Source organism: Lepisosteus platostomus, chromosome 2 (genome assembly GCF_059453375.1).
Source record: "Lepisosteus platostomus isolate fLepPlt1 chromosome 2, fLepPlt1.hap1, whole genome shotgun sequence".
NCBI classification, from domain to species: domain Eukaryota; kingdom Metazoa; phylum Chordata; class Actinopteri; order Semionotiformes; family Lepisosteidae; genus Lepisosteus; species Lepisosteus platostomus.
The window spans coordinates 77,476,498-77,493,302 of record NC_142612.1 but is presented as its reverse complement, the minus strand read 5'-3'; the positions used below and the strand labels follow the sequence as shown (position 1 = coordinate 77,493,302).

Sequence of the window (16,805 nt, the reverse complement as noted above, 5' to 3'; positions counted from 1 at the left end):
ACAGGGACATGAATGAATACATGTTGTCAGTATATTTATTGAGCAAATACAACTCTGAGATATTGGAGTCCTGAATTCACACTTCAGACCGGTGAAGATTAATTAAGATTTTAATATAACCTCTGCAGGAGAATAACTATGTTTACTGTATTCTACATATATATTTAAAACAATCATATAAATAGATAAAAACTTTTCTAAAATATTTTATAATTAATGTCATGATATATTTGCAGTTTTATTCCTACATAAATCAAGATGAAAGCATTTGTGGAAACACCCATGTTCTCTTAATCTAGTTGTCCTGCAAAGAAAAAAGCATATTTTAGAGAAATTGTAAGTACCAAACAAAAGATAAATCATAATCGTTAAGATGTTTTTTTTCCCATAATGTGTTTTCTTGTGTTTTTTTCAGATTTCAGCAAAATTATGTAGCACTTTGGAGAAAAAATACAAAACAGTAGGCCAAATGTTGATGACAAAATAGCAAAAATCTCAACTGCAACAGTGTATTTTCCAGGTGAGCTGACATATGCAGGTATGAAGGTGACCCAAACTGCACAGAAGATGAGCATGCTGAAAGTAATCAGCTTGGCCTCATTGAAATTATCAGGCAGTTTCCTGGCTAAGAAAGCCAGCACCAAACAAGTAGCTGCAAGCAGGCCTATATAGCCCAGTACTGCATAAAATGCAATTGCAGATCCTGTGTTACATTCTAAAATGATCTTTTTATTACTGAGTTTAAAATTTTTGTCAGGGAAGGGAGGTTTCAAACTAAGCCACAGCACACAGATTACAACCTGCATAGCTGTGCAAAAACAAACTATGATCCTCTGCTGAACTGGCCCAAAGTTTTTTGCCATGTTGTTGCTGGGAAGAGTGGCTCTGAAAGCTGTTACAACAACTATTGTTTTTCCCAACACACAGGAAATACAAAGTGCAAATGTGATTCCAAAGGCTGTGTGACGCAACATACAGGACCAGGCAGTTGGCTGCCCAATGAAGGTAAGAGGGCAGAGAAAACACAGCAGCAGAGAGAACAGCAGGAGAGAGCTGAGCTCAGAGTTGTTGGCTTTTACAATGGGTGTGCTTCTGAAGGAAAAGAAGACTGAAATAGTGGCTACTGTCAAGCAGAGTCCAAACAATGACACAGTAGTGAGTGTGATTCCCATTGCATCATAGTAGGAAAGAAACTCAGTGTCTCTGCGTATACAGCTGTCTTTTCCATCATTAGACCAGTAGTCCTGTGGACAGTTCATGCACTCAGCTGCACCTGAAAACAAGGAAGTAATGTGAATATAACAAAATACAATTTTCAGAAGTCTTAGGCAAACAGCATTATTTATAGACATATTTCACTTTTGTCACAATCGTCATCCCTCCTCTTAAGGGCGCTCCGACCCTTTCGTATTTTAGTTGATTATGTGCACCTGCCCCCTGTTTTGTCCCACTATTTAAGCCTGGCGCTCCTACTATTCTTGGCTCAGAATTGGAAGATGGACACCCGGAAGCCTGCCTACCAGTGGGTCTTGGAGAGATCCGATGGCATAGGCTTCATCACGGCGTCCTGACCATCTCAATCCGGGGCTCGGAGCACCTGGCCTCATTACCCTGGTATTTATTCCCTGCTCCTGTTCCATATCCAGTTCTGGATTTTAACCTGGTTCTTCAGGTACCCTGGACTACACCCTGGATTCCCCCTTGTACTGCTTGGACTTGTTCGCCTGTGCCATGCCCCGCAGGCAACGGATCACCCTCATCACGCCCCCCTATCTGTCAACCCTTCCTGATCCTCATTGTGTTTTCCCTGTTGTCTTTCACCAGTTACTTACGGATTGTACCGTCTGCATAGGGTCCTAAATTACGCTTCACGGGAGCCTGGACCGGCTCCCCGTTACAACTTTTATTCTATGTCAATTTAAAAAATGATATATGAATTTAAAACATGTTAGGGTACATTATATTTGTAAGTGATACTTTACAAGGGATTTTGCTCGACAAGTCTCCTTGGTTGACACTCTTTTAATATGGAGATTTGTGCCTTTGGTTGAAATCAAAGCTCTTAGCAGACACTGACTCTGTGATATAACCTGATGCCATTTCATTAACTGCTTTGAATGCATTCAGTATGACCCTCATATCACTTCTGCATTGTATTGGTAGCCAGTGCATCAATTTCAGTATAGGAGTAATATGGAATTTTTTAATGGCCATAGTACTGTATTCTACTGTACTCTCTTGTAGTTTTTTTTTCATTTCTTCAGTGAACAGAAGACATACCTTCTAAATCATAGTGAGCCTTGTATTTTATACCTAAGCTTCAGATATATTGTCATACCATTATAATTTTTACATGTTTTCAGAATGTTTCAAAAAAATGTTTTTTAAAAGTGATGATGCTTATAGTTCAAAGACATAATGGTAGGATAACTGGCTTCTGAGAAAACTGGCCCTGGTGTGTGCGTGTGCCCTGAGCTGGACTGGTATCCCAGAGTCCAGAGTGTACATGCCTTACGGCCCTAAATTAGAAGACGTGGTGAGAAACTGGATGGATGGATGCTCAAAGTGGTGGGAGCACAGCAGAGCAAAGCGAGTGAGGAATTTTATCCTAGTTGTGCCATTCCACCCAGCTGTATGATTAGGGAGCAGCATTGCTGGCAGTACTCCCTGTAGTGGACTGGTGTCCTGTCTGGGGAACACTCTTGTGCTCTCTCGTCTGTGCAGCATCATGGAAACCAGGACAATCTCTGGCCTGATGCACTACTGTGACTTGGGTATAGAAATGACCTAGCTAACCTGACAGTACAGAAGAATATATGAGGGTTCAGATAACAAATAAAATAACATGCCTTGCTGATGTGAACACGATAAAAACTTGGTAAACAACTCCACTGTATAAAAGGTATTAAAGCTTAGGTCTAGATGTTTTTTTAAAGCCACATAAAATAATTAAAGAAGATGGAAGAAAGACCACATTAATCAAGGAGAAAACAACAGATTGTCATGTTGCAAAACAATATACTCGATATGATGGTATCACTTCAAATATACTTAAGAACATGCAGAATATGTTAAATATATTCACAATGTTTAAGAAATAATCTCTTACTGTGTAGTTCATACCTGTGGTGTTTGCTATGGTACCATCAGCACAAGGAATGCAATCGAAGCAGCAGATGGGCTGGCCTTTCCTGGCTGCTCTTCTTGTGCCTGGGGGGCAGCTCTCAGAACACACTCCTGCTGGAACCTGAAGAGAAGAAAAAAGTGGTGTATACATATTAAAAATTAAATTTGAATTTATTCAGATTAAGTGGAACATTTTAAATATGCACCATTAAACATATTTCATATTTTAAGTATTGAAACAATAAATGAACTACACACTAACATTAATGATAAGATAATAATGGTATTACTATATATTATAATAAATAAAGTAAATAAACACTGCATCTGACTTAAAGCAATCATGTGAGCGTTTGAAAATAGTATCAAGATCTGAAGTAGTGCTTACCTCTCTCCCAGTGCTCCAGACAATACTGTCCTCATCAATCACTAGCTGACTGCCTCCATCTGGTGATGTATCAAAGTGACCCACTGTCACATGGCTGACCACTCCTTTGTTGAGTTGCCAGTTTATAATGTCATAGGCAGGAGGAGGATCTCCGTTCTCATCAAAGTACACAGCTTCTCCAAACTGGTTTACAAAACTGACTCTTTTTAATTGTTTAGTGACCTTGAGAATGTGGAACAGTTTATAAATTATTTAGTATTTTGTATGACTCTAGATTGAGAGAATCCTAAATTTAGTGATTAAACTATTAAGCTAGTGTGGTTGAGGCTGAGGAGACAGAGATCTGTTCTGCAGTTAGATTTTACTCACCTGCCAGGGCTCTATTCTTGCAATATCTCCACACAGTCTAATGGTTTTATTTTCTTCCTTTTCACAGAACAGTAAGTCGTGAAGTGCATGTGCTATAGCATACACCGCATTGTGTACATTATATGATCCCCTTAATTGTGAGACATCAAAAAAGGCATTTTCTATTTCATCTAGCCTTTCTTCTCCTGAGCATTTCTTGGTTTCTGAAACATTTTGTTTGAAAGGTTCCTGTTTCAAACGTAGAGTGCACCCGAAGATGTGTTCCCAGAATGCATTATTTAAGTTGTTTGCAGAATCAACAGATGGACGTATATTGCGGAGAAAATCTTTGAACTCTGGGATTGCCATCTTGCGAGTTGCAAACCCTATTGTGCCACCAAAAGATCTGAAGAATTCTACAGTGGAGGGTCTCGCTGCTGTTATCCAACCTTCACTTGCGATCCACTGTATACCAGTTATGTTTTGCCTGACAATCTCCTGCATTAAAGGGTACAGGTCACGTTCTGCAGCAAATGCTAATATGATTTTCACTGTTGTCCTTTTAATAGTTTCAACTATTTGAAGTATTGCAGGTCTTGAATAGGTGCTTAAAATATTTTCAGTGAAGGCGATGCAAACTCCGTACTTTATAACTTCCTTGGTAAAAGCCTGAACCCCAAATATGCCATATTCACTGTAGGCTTGAATAGTTCCGATCCACGTCCATCCAAAATGTTTAACAAGCTGAGCCAAAGCTTTGGCCTGAAAGAAATCACTGGGAATAGTGCGGGAGAATGTGGGGAACTCTCTTTTGTTGCTGAGACAGGAACAGGTTGAACTATAGCTGACCTTTGTGAAATACAAAATAAAAAATAAATGTTTATATATTATTTCATGTGAAGCCCATACATAACAGTATATATGTAATTTAAGACAAAGTATGTACACAATTTGTTTGAAACTGTTTTTAACCAACTCGTGCAGTGTTAGACAAACGTCTTTTATTCAAGTTAATAAAATATACATATAAACTCGTTTAAATTTACTGTACATAGGAAGAACTCAAGTTGTCTCCGTGTAAACGTTCTTATATAACTATAAAAAATGGACGATGCCTTTGAGGTAAAAACTCGTGTTAATAGTGAGTCTAAACCTAAAAAGGAGGTTAAACGTTTTCCAATAATGTTATAAACTAGTTTTTAGATACAAACTTCCAAATACTGCACGTTGCTGGCAATACTGATTTAATTAAAAAATAGCTTTACCAGAGGAATACCGAAGCCTCCAATTGCTCTTGCAATATTTACAGAGTGGGATGCGATAATCGCAGTGATTGGGGACGGACACAATGAGTCATATTCATCCTCTTCAGGCCTGTTTGCCAAGATTAAACCAGCTCTCGCAGTTTCAGCTGGAGAACCGCAATTGTCGAAGATTCTGTATCCCAAAGTAATGTTCGGGAGAAATGTGTTATTCGTGTTTATTTCCTCTACGGCAAAAGCCATCATTTGTATGCACTGAAACACGCGAAGATCAAACCTGTTAGAGACACAATATGTTAACAAACCCAGTTGTGGAGTCTGGTTTAGCAAGACCAGTTCGCAGCTCCTCCGCTCTGGGTGGAATTATAGCGCATGTTCCGCTATTTGCGTTAGTATTCTTCGCGCAGTCAGATGTTCTCCCACCTCCCTCAGAGCTGTAGGAGAGATGGTTCGCTGCTCCACATTGAACTCTGGTCCCCGCTAGACCGCTGTGCAAGACAAGTCTCTGCTATCTCTGGGTCCCGATGGTCAGGAAGAACAGATACTAACTTACATACATATCTACTTGATCGCCTTACACGTTTCACACTGAAGGCGTAGTTTTGTGTTTTCAGTAAAATACCAAAGAAAATCTAAAAGGAGTTATAATTAAAATATAAAACATTGCAACCAGACTTCCGTAATTTGCGTATTGCATATCTTTCAAAGTTCATTGAGCTTTTATTATACTTGCCCAATGCAGTTTGCTCTTGGTGGTTCAGTTTTAAACAAAGTATGAATTTGCTCAATTCCTCCAAACACAGGGAAAACACCGCCGATCACTAAATCACCGTCTTTGAATAAACCAGACATGGTGTCTTTTCCCATGATCCGGCAAGTCAGATCGCCGTCCACCTGAAAAGAGAAACAGAAGATGAAAACCATTAGAAGGTGTGTGTACATTATGCTGTACCTTGTCGAAAGATCTAGAAAAATGAATGAGATCAAAGTTGTTCCTTTGTCATTTTATAAACTGGAAAATATCCTCAGGGTCTCTGTGCAGATTTATCGAGTGGAATAGACAGCATGACATTAACAGTGGTCTCCCAAGAGGTGATGTTACTCGGCGTGAAAGGGATGTTCAAGTAGCGAGATACACATCCATGTGTAATGAAATACTGTCTGTGCGCAGTGTGAAAAAACATATCCTTGTTTTCATGTCACGCAACCATTAGAATATCAAATAAAAAGGAAACGTAGAAAGTTGAAATGATAGAAAAATAACGTAACGCAAGAATCCATCAGAAAACTGTTCGGCTCTATGTAAACAATCTTGACTTCAGCGGATTGAGTAAACAGGTTTTCCAGTGTCAGCACCACGGGGCTGTCTGTTGTAAAACAATCACAAACTATATTATCTCTGACAAAAACAATCATAATATTCTGCAACCGTGTGTGGTATAATGGTATAAACACGTTTTTTATGAGTATTCAAATGTTACCTCTTGTTAATATTGACCAACGTCATAAAAAAGACGATCAAGCTTAAAGATGTGTCTTGGTGCTAATTTATGACACGTTTATACTACCTGGCAAACTGGGGCTGTCTATTGTAAAACAAGCACAATCTATGTGATCTCTGTTAAAAATCAGTTCAGTTCAGCTGACCAATTGCGGAACTGGTGTACATTGTCGCGAGATCTCCCTGACTCGTGTAAATAAGTTTCCCTGGTTTTTGCACCCCTTTTATACTTGCACCCAATCACCACCCTATACCGTTGTAACTGTACCCGAATTGACCTCAGTGTGTTGTAGCCTTTTCTTCTATCTGTTGTGGTACGTACGATTAATAGTGTCGTGTTGTCGGTGAACAAGAGCCTGAGTTTCTGTCTGGCTAAGTTGGTGTCAGCAGGAGCATCTCCCCCAGAAGTTGGGAGCTTTCTGGGGGTAAGCAGCAGCAGCAGCAGCCGCCAGGAGCTGGAACGGCCCATCGCCCTTATCAGTGCTACTGGACGGCGGCCTTCCCGGTGGAGGATGACTATTCCCCAGCTGCCCTTCCTGCACCGGGAGGGGACAGCGCTCCCGGCGTTCCTCCGGGCCATTGCGCAGACCGAGGTGCAGCGCCACGTGACGCTGGCCGCGCCGGTCTCCTTGGAGCAGGCCCTGGCTCTGGCTGAGCGGGCTGATGCTGTGTTCGAGGAGACTGGCGGACACCGCGGGACTCAGATGGGGAGGAGGAGACGGGGGAGCGACGACGACGACGACGACGACAGCGGGTCATCTGCCACCGCTGTGGGGAGAGAGGGGGCACTTCGCCTGGGAGTGCCGGGCCCCGGAGCCCCAAGGCCTCCGGAGGCCGTCGGGAAAAAGGGAGCGGGGCGGCCTAAAGGGGGAAAGGCCGCCCTTGAACGACGCTACCCCCGCTCCGGAGAGCCAGGAGGAGCCCTTCACCCCGTCTGCTGCCGTAGGGAGGGTTGGCCACAGCCGGGGTTTATTTCTTCCCTGCCTCATCGAAGTCCGACCCTGCCAGGCCCTGGTCCACACCGGCTCCACCATCACCCTGCCGCGGCCTGGTGTCCTGCTTGGCACCGAGGCAGCCGGACCCCCAGGACGGGAGACCGCCAGCCTGCGCCTGAGGACGGTGACGGGGCAGTAGGCAAGCGAATTTCTTCATAATTAGCAGGATTCCTTCATTTCACACAGAGAGGACCATTTCTAAAGGGTTATGGAGGTATCCAACAAGCTCCTCAGCCATGCTGTGGAAGCCCACACTCCAACTTCCTTTAAAAAACAGCAGGATGAGACATTTTGAACAATTATCTACTTACTAACTTGGCGGGCCACATGGTTTCCACTCATTTGTAACCTTTCTTATGGTTTCACGATTAAACTTTAATCACCTGTGCCTTGTGTGTATAGTGTAAGTGTTTCTATGAACGTTTCGATTAGCATAAAATAATTATATTATACAGTATGTTGGTTAAAAAATTGTCTAAAGAAAATAGGGAAGGTTAAAATAATAATAAAAAAGCAAAGATGGAAGAATCCATCAAAAAATTGTTGGGTGCTGGCTGAATGGGTCTGACTGAGAGGATTAAACACGATTTTCAGTATCGGCTCCACAGAACTGTCCAGTTTCGTCTCTGCCATGTTCTTTTTTAACTGAGGATTTTCTTTTGCACCTGTGTCACTCCCTTAATACTTGTTTATTTAGCCATAATGTATCAATTGTGATTGAATAATTGTTTTTCTGGATGAAATCTGAAGTATTGTACCGTGGTATAATTATTGCCTGCAGTGCGAGTGGTTTTGTTCGATTTTTGTAAACGTTTTATTGAAAAAATAATGATTTCTAGAATTATTTTATTATATACTTCAGCTACATAATTAAGTCTAAAAGTTAGTCTTAAATGTTATCTGTCTAACAAGGAACAGCTTTAAGGACTTTGATGTTTTCAAGAGCAAGTAATCGTGTCACTGCGTTATGAATAAGCACAGAGGACTAACAAACTGCGCTTACTAGTCTACAAATGAATAGAATCCATTGATCGCATACTTTCATTTGGTTTTGTATTCAACCTTTGACTTTTTATTCTATTTAGTTTCGTATTCTATTCAGTTGAAAAAATGTACTTAGAACTCAATGTTAGATGTAGAAAAGTAACGTAGAACACAAATACTGTAGGTCCCTGGCTGTTCTCCAAGAAAACACACTATATTTGTGACCTCTGATGTTTATTAAGCCTTTTGTGCAAAATCATTTTATAATTCCCTAAAAATTACAAAGGGCCATGATTATGATGGAACACATATCAGAAACCACATTTGGGCGGAGCGGTGGCTCTGTGGCTAAGGATCTGCGCCTGTGGCTGGAAGGTTCAAATCCCACAGCCAGCAGAGGAATCCTACTCCGTTGGGCTCCTGAGCAAGGCCCTTAACCCCAACTGCTCCAGGGGTGCTGTACAATGGCTCTGACCCCAGGCTCTCTCCCTATCTGTGTGTCTCATGGGGAGTAAGCTGGGGTATGTGAAAATTCCTAATGCAAGAAATTGTAAAGGGTTAATAAAGTAATGTTATATGTTATGATCTGTCACAAAATCGTCTTATCTGGGACCTTTGATTTCACATAAAGCTCAAATTTAAACCTGTAATGCTAAGAGTTCATAAAACTATTAAAATGTTTTTTGCAAATAATTGTATATAGGGTAGTTACAGTTGCTATGCATTCTACATTAAAATTTCATGTCTTTATTTTATATGTTATGAATTCAGTTGTAATTTTTTGGGTAATTTACAAATGCCTTAGATGAATGTTTTAAAAAATTAAATACTCCTGACTCCCACCAGAGGGAGGCTTCTGCTTATAAACGTGAGATAGAAAATTAAAAACACATTATAAGCATTGTTTAGATACAGAATGTTCTTTTTTTAATTTATTTATGTGAGATAATATTTAATTTTATTTTAGAAACTTTCTTATAAGTTGCAAAAGGCATGGACACAGGGATGTGATTGAATACACTTTGTCAGGATATTTATTGAGCAAATAAAACTCTGAGATTCTTTGTTAACTGATACTGGATTCCTGAATTCAAACTGAAAACCTCTGAAGATTAATTTATATTTCAATATAACTTTTGCAGGAGCAGAACTGTCTATGTTTACTGTATTCTACATATATATTTAAAACAATAATATAAATAGATAAAAACACATTTCTAAAATATGTTACAATTAATGTCATGATATACAGTATTTGCCATTTTATTCCTACATAAATCCAGATGAAAGCATTTGTGGAAACACCCATGTTCACTTAATCTAGCTGTGTTGAAAAGAGAGGAACATATTTTAGAGAAACTGTAATACTAAACACATAAAAAGAAAGAGAAATCATAATCGCTTAGATGGTACTTTTCCCATAATGTGTTTTCTTGTGTTTTTTTCAGATTTCAGCAAAATTATGTAGCACTTTGGAGAAAAAATACAAAACAGCAGGCCAAATGTAGAGGACAAAATAGCAAAAATCTCAACTGCAACAGTGTATTTTCCAGGTGAGCTGACATACGCTGGTATGAAGGTGACCCAAACTGCACAGAAGATGAGCATGCTGAAAGTAATCAGCTTGGCCTCATTGAAATTATCAGGCAGTTTCCTGGCTAAGAAAGCCAGCACCAAACAAGTAGCTGCAAGCAGGCCTATATAGCCCAGTACCGCATAAAATGCAATTTCTGATCCTGTGTTACATTCTAAAATGATCTTTTTATTACTGAGCTTAACATTTTTGTCAGGAAAGGGAGGTTTCAAACTAAGCCACAGCACACAGATTACAACCTGCACAGCTGTACAAGAACAAACGATGATCCTCTGCTGAACTGGTCCAAAGTTTTTTGCCATGTTGTTGTTGGGAACAGTGGCTCTGAAAGCTGTTACAACAACTATTGTTTTTCCCAACACACAGGAAATACAAAGTGCAAATGTGATTCCAAAGGCTGTGTGACGCAACATACAGGACCAGGCTGTTGGCTGCCCAATGAAGGTAAGAGGGCAGAGAAAACACAGCAGCAGAGAGAACAGCAGGAGAGAGCTGAGCTCAGAGTTGTTGGCTTTTACAATGGGTGTGCTTCTGAAGGAAAAGAAGACTGAAATAGTGGCTACTGTCAAGCAGAGTCCAAACAATGACAAAGTAGTGAGTGTGATTCCCATTGCATCATAGTAGGAAAGAAACTCAATGTCTTTGAGGATACAGCTGTCTTTTCCATCATTAGACCAGTAGTCCTGTGGACAGCTAATGCACTCAGCTGCACCTGAAAACAAGGAAAAAATATGAATATAATATAGAACACATTTATGTTGTTTATTCTAAATTTTATATTGTGTATTTAATTATGTTTTAAATTAGTTCAGAATAGGAGTTTGTGAGTAAAATATTGCAAACTGTGTTTTGGTGTAGAAGTACTGTGGTGAATCCTATAAACCAAGAAACTTTAGAAAAATACCAGCTTTGTAACATCCATTATATTTCTAAGTGTAGATTTGTCAATAAGCTATTTAAATACAGAAAAAATGTAATCAAACTTTCAGGTTTATTACTTTTGTTTAATACTGTATTTGTTCATTCTGTAGTTTCGCTTCATTTCTTTAATGTACAGTACAAGAAATACCTTCTAAAACATGGTGAGCTTTGTATTTTGTGTTTTATAACTAGGCTTCAGATATTTTATCATACTATTATACTTTTTACATGTTTTCAGAATGTTTCAAGAAAATGTTTTCTTGACATACTGGTAGGACAACTGGCTTCTGAGAAAACTGGCCCTGGTGTGCGCGTGTGCCCTGAGCTGGACTGGTATCCCAGAGTCCAGAGTGTACCTGCCTTAGGGCCCTAAATTAGAAGACGTGGTGAGAAACTGGATGGATGGATGCTCATAGTGGTGGGAGCACAGCAGAGCAAAGCGAGTGAGGAATTTTATCCCAGTCATGCCATTCCACCCAGCTGTATGATTAGGGAGCAGCATTGCTGGCAGTACTCCCTGTAGTGGACTGGTGTCCTGTCTGGGGAACACTCTTGTGCTCTCTCGTCTGTGCAGCATCATTGAAACCAGGACAATCTCTGGCCTGATGCACTACTGTGGCTTGGGTATAGAAATGACCTACAGTACCTAACCTGACAGTACAGAAGAATACATGAGGGTTCAGATAACAAATAAAATAACATGCCTTGCTGATGATATGGATAAAAAAATGGTAAATAAAACTTCCACTGTGTAAAACGTATTAAAACTCTTGTCTAGATTGTTTTGAAAACCACCTAAATAAACAATTATAGAAGAGAGAGGTAAGATCATAGTACCATATGCAGTACAGTATGGTAATTATGTTGGTATTACATCAAATATTATCAAGGATATGCAGAATATGTGAAATATATCCAGATTTTAAAAAAAATAATCTCTTACTGTGTAGTTCGTACCTGTGGTGTTTGCTATGGTACCATCAGCACAAGGAATGCAATCGAAGCAGCAGATGGGCTGGCCTTTCCTGGCTGCTCTTCTTGTGCCTGGGGGGCAGCTCTCAGAACACACTCCTGTTGGAACCTGAAGAGAGAAACAAAGTGGGATAAATATTAAAATTAAAATTTTAAAGTTATTTATTCAGATTAAGTGGGACATTTTAAATATGCACCATTAAACATATTTCATATTTCAAGTTCAACATCTTAAGTAGACACCAATAAACATATTTCATGTTTTAACTATTGAAACAATCACCTTGCAGCTCCCCACTGGCTACCCACTGAAGCGAAGCAGGGTTGAGCCAGTGGTCCCACCCTGAGGTCCGTGTGGTTCCTAATGCTCCAGTATAGTGGTATACTGGTATAGTAGTGGGCGCCATCTTTCAGATTAGATGTTATACCAAGGTCCTGACTCTCAGTGGTCATTCTCTGTAAGAGAATCCGGGCCAAATTTCCCCCCTCGCCCTTTACTGTGGCCTCCAAATTGTCCCCATGTATGACTGGCTTGCACTGGCCCTGCGATGGACTGGTGTCCAGTCCAGGGTGTACCCTGCCTTGCGCTCGTTGCTTGCTGGGTAATGTCCGGTCTCGCGACACCGTATGGCATAAAGCAGTTTGGCAAATGACATGACATGACAATAAATGAACTACACACTAAAATTAAATAAATTATATAATAATAAGTATAATAAACACTGCATCTGACTTAAAGCTATCATGTGAGCATTTGAAACTAGTATCAAGATCTGAAATTGTACTTACCTCTCTCCCAGTGCTCCAGACAATACTGTCCTCATCAATCACTAGCTGACTGCCTCCATCTGGTGATGTATCAAAGTGACCCACTGTCACATGGCTGACCACTCCTTTGTTGAGTTGCCAGTTTATAATGTCATAGGCAGCAGGAGGATCTCCGTTCTCATCAAAGTACACAGCTTCTCCAAACTGGTTTACAAAACTGACTCTTTTTAATTGTTTAGTGACCTTGAGAGTGTGGATTAAATAGTTTACAAATTGTTTAGTATTTTTATAACTCTAGATTGACAGAATCTTAAATTTAGTGACTAAATTAAAAAGCTAGTGTGGTTGAAGCTAAGGAGACAGAGATCTGTTCTGCAGTTAGTTTTTACTCACCTGCCAGGGCTCTATTCTTGCAATATCTCCACACAGTTTAATGGTTTTATTTTCACAAAACAGTAAGTCGTGAAGTGCATGTGCTACAGCATACACCGCATTGTGTACATTATATGATCCCCTTAATTGTGAGACATCAAAAAATGCATTTTCTATTTCATCTAGCCTTTCTTCTCCTGAGCATTTCTTGGTTTCTGAAACATTTTGTTGTAAAGGTTCCTGTTTCAAACGTAGAGTGCACCCAAAGATGTGTTCCCAGAATACATTATTTAAGTTGTTTGTAGAATCGAAAGACGGACGTAGATTGAAGAGAAAATCTTTGAACTGTGGGATTGCCATTTTACGAGTTGTAAATCCAATTGTGCCACCAAAAGACTTGAATATTTCTTTAGTTGATGGTCTCGCTGCTGTTACCCAGCCTTCACTTGCGATCCACTGTATTCCAGTTATGTTTTGCCTGACAATCTCTTGCATTAAAGGGTACAGGTCACGTTCAGAGACAAATGCTAATATGACTTTCACTCCTGTCCTTTTAATAGTTTCTGTTATCTGACGTAATGCAGTTCTCGAATAGGAGCTTAAAATATTTTCAGTGAAGGCGATGCAAACTCCGTATTTTACAATTTCCTTGGTAAAAGACTGAACCCCAAATATTCCATACTCACTGTCGGCTTGAATAGCTCCGATCCATTTCCATCCGAAATGTTTAACAAGCTGAGCCAAAGCTTTGGCCTGAAAAAAATCGCTCGGAACAGTTCGGGAGAATGTGGGGAACTCTCTTTTGTTGCTGAGACAAGAACATGTTGAAATATAGCTGACCTTTGTGAAATACAAAATAAAAAATAAATGTTTATATATTCTTGTATGTGTAGTCCATACATAGTGAAGGTATAATTTAAGACACAATATCGTTTTTAACCAACTCGTTCAGTGTTAGAAAAACGTCTTTTATTCAAGTTAGTTAGTAAAATATTCGTAAATATAAACTTTCGATTTGAAATATACAGATTATTTCGATTTGAAATATACAGATTATTTGACCTAGTTTAAGCTAGTTTACACGGAGCCCACATAATAAGAATTCATGTGGGCTCCGTGTAACCGTCCTTCATATAAGGTTAAAAAAATTGGACGATACCCTTGAGGTAAACAAGCGTTAATAGTGCGTCTAAACCTAAAAAGGGGGTTAAACATGTTTTCCAACAATATTATAATCTAAAACTGTGGGGTTTAGATACTAATTGCAAAATAAATAGTTGGCAAAAATAATTTAATTTAAAAAAACATTAAGGTTTACCAGAGGAATACCGAAGCCTCCAATTGCCCTGGCGATATTTAAAGAGTGAGATGTGATAACCGCAGTGATTGGGGACGGACACGATGAGTCATATTCATCCTCTTCGGGTCTGTTTGCTAAGAGTAAACCAGCTCTTGCAGTTTCAGCTGGAGAAGCGCAATTGTCGAGGATTCTGTATCCCAAAGTAATGTTCGGGAGCAATTTGTTGTTCATGTTTATTTCCTCTACGGCAAAAACCATCATCTGTACCCACTGAAACACGCGAAGATCAAACCTGTTAGAGACATAATAGGTTAACAAACCCAGTTGTGGAGTCTGGTTTAGCAAGACCAGTTCGCAGCTCCTCCGCTCTGGGTGGAATTATAGCGCATGTTCCGCTATTTGCGTTAGTATTCTTCGCGCAGTCAGATGTTCTCCCACCTCCCTCAGAGCTGTAGGAGAGATGGTTCGCTGCTCCACATTGAACTCTGGTCCTCGCTAGACCGCTGTGCAAGACAAGTCTCTGCTATCTCTGGGTCCCGATGGTCAGGAAGAACAGATACTAATTTACATACACATCTACTTGATCGCCTTACACGTTTCACACTGCAGGCGTAGGTTTCTATTTTCAGTAAAATACCAAAGAAAATCTAAACTCATCATTAAAATATGAAACATTGCAATGAGACCTTCTTAAAATGCGTATTCTGTATATCTTTCAAATATTAATTCTGCTCAAATTTATTTCTTACCCAATAAATAATACCTACCCGATGCATTTTGCTCTTGGTGGTTCAGTTTTAAACAAAGTATGAATTTGCTCAATTCCTCCAAACACAGGGAAAACACCTCCGATCACTAAATCACCGTCTTTGAATAAACCAGACATGGTGTCTTTTCCCATGATCCGGCAAGTCAGATCGCCGTCCACCTGAAAAGAGAAACAGAACATGAAAAAAAATATTAGAATCCGTGTATTCATTATGAAGTGCCTTGCCAAAGGATAAAAAAATTAATGAGATCCAATTTGTTCCTTTGTCATTTTATATACTGGAAAATATCCTCAGGGTCTTTGTGCAGATTTAACGAGTGGCATAGACAGTATGACATTAACAGTGGTCTCCCAAGAGGTGATATTACTCCACGCGAAAGGAATGTTAAAAAATAACATCACGACAGAATCCATCAGAAATCCATCGGCTCTATGTAAACAATCTTGACTTCAGCGGATTGATTACACAGGTTTTCCAGTGTCAGCACCACGGGGCTGTCTGTTGTAAAACAATCACAAACTATATTATCTCTGACAATAACAATCATAATATTCTGCAACCGTGTGTGGTATAATGGTATAAACACGTTTTTATGAATATTCAAATGTTTCCTCCCGTTTATATTTACCAACGTCATACAAAACACGATCAAGCTTGAAGATGTGTCTTGGTGCTAATTTATGACACGTTTATACTACCTGGTAAACCGGCAGGTGTTTAAAAATACACTGATGAGCTGAATTACCCGAACCTTTGTAGTCTTGAACAGAAAACAAAACCAGAAAAGAAAACTTATGAGGGAACCTGACACATGTATTCAGCATCCCCAAAGACATTGATAAAGCTGTGACAGTTAATTTCTTCATAATTAGCAGGATTCCTTCATTTCACACAGAGGGGACCATTTGTAAAGGGTTATGGAGGTATCCAACAAGCTCCCCAGCCACGCTTGAGTCAATAGTTCTGTGATGTAGCGTGGACTTCAATTTGCTGCATGCTCATTTGCTGGATTTTTAATTCCTTTCAATATGTGGAATTACATTGGATATACAATTGATTATTACAAATTACATTTAATCAGATTTCCTCATAAAATTATAATTTCTAACATACCAAAAAACTTAGCTACAGAGCCTCATTTTTGTGTGAATATATCATGAATGTTACAAAAGTGAAAATAATCAAAACAAAATAAATAGGTAAAATACACACATCCGTCCAAATACAAAATTACAATACAGTTACAATTACAAGTGTTAATAGGCCGTCAGGTAAATACTTTTCAAATTATTCACCCTGGCCTTAATTGTAAAAGGCAGCTTGCATTTTTGCAGGGCCTGTAAATGCTGGATTACAGGCAGGGAACTGTGTCACTGGTCCAGTGCTTAAGAAGGCAACTGGCTGCCGAGCGGGTGGAGGACAGATGAGGAGCAAGCTGTGCAGTCAGATGGTGTAAACTAGTTGCAGTATATTGGTTCTGGAACAGCCTCAGAGACATTAGCTA

The 16,805-nt window shown here is 39.6% G+C and overlaps 3 protein-coding genes across 3 annotated transcripts; all 3 read right to left on the bottom strand.

Moving 5' to 3' along the window:
* Positions 1-17: 17 nt before the first annotated feature.
* Positions 18-3,499, bottom strand: LOC148677276 (vomeronasal type-2 receptor 26-like). The gene is made up of 2 exons (XM_088619770.1): positions 3,124-3,499; positions 18-1,273 (listed from the first exon to the last, which is right to left on the bottom strand). The coding sequence occupies exons 1-2, from the start codon at positions 3,275-3,277 to the stop codon at positions 369-371; spliced, it is 1,059 nt and encodes a 352-aa protein (XP_088475896.1). The 5' UTR covers positions 3,278-3,499; the 3' UTR covers positions 18-368.
* Positions 3,500-3,633: 134 nt separating this feature from the next.
* Positions 3,634-7,094, bottom strand: LOC148677275 (extracellular calcium-sensing receptor-like). Its single transcript, XM_088623257.1, has 3 exons — positions 6,948-7,094; positions 5,955-6,018; positions 3,634-4,860 (listed from the first exon to the last, which is right to left on the bottom strand). The coding sequence occupies exons 1-3, from the start codon at positions 7,092-7,094 to the stop codon at positions 3,869-3,871; spliced, it is 1,203 nt and encodes a 400-aa protein (XP_088479383.1). The 3' UTR covers positions 3,634-3,868.
* Positions 7,095-9,610: 2,516 nt separating this feature from the next.
* LOC148677274 (extracellular calcium-sensing receptor-like) lies at positions 9,611-16,724 on the bottom strand. Its single transcript, XM_088619805.1, has 6 exons — positions 15,299-16,724; positions 14,550-14,823; positions 13,253-14,071; positions 12,881-13,102; positions 12,077-12,200; positions 9,611-10,910 (listed from the first exon to the last, which is right to left on the bottom strand). Exons 1-6 carry the CDS (start codon positions 15,508-15,510, stop codon positions 9,997-9,999), a joined length of 2,565 nt encoding a protein of 854 aa, XP_088475931.1. The 5' UTR covers positions 15,511-16,724; the 3' UTR covers positions 9,611-9,996.
* Between the last annotated feature and the right edge of the window lie 81 nt (positions 16,725-16,805).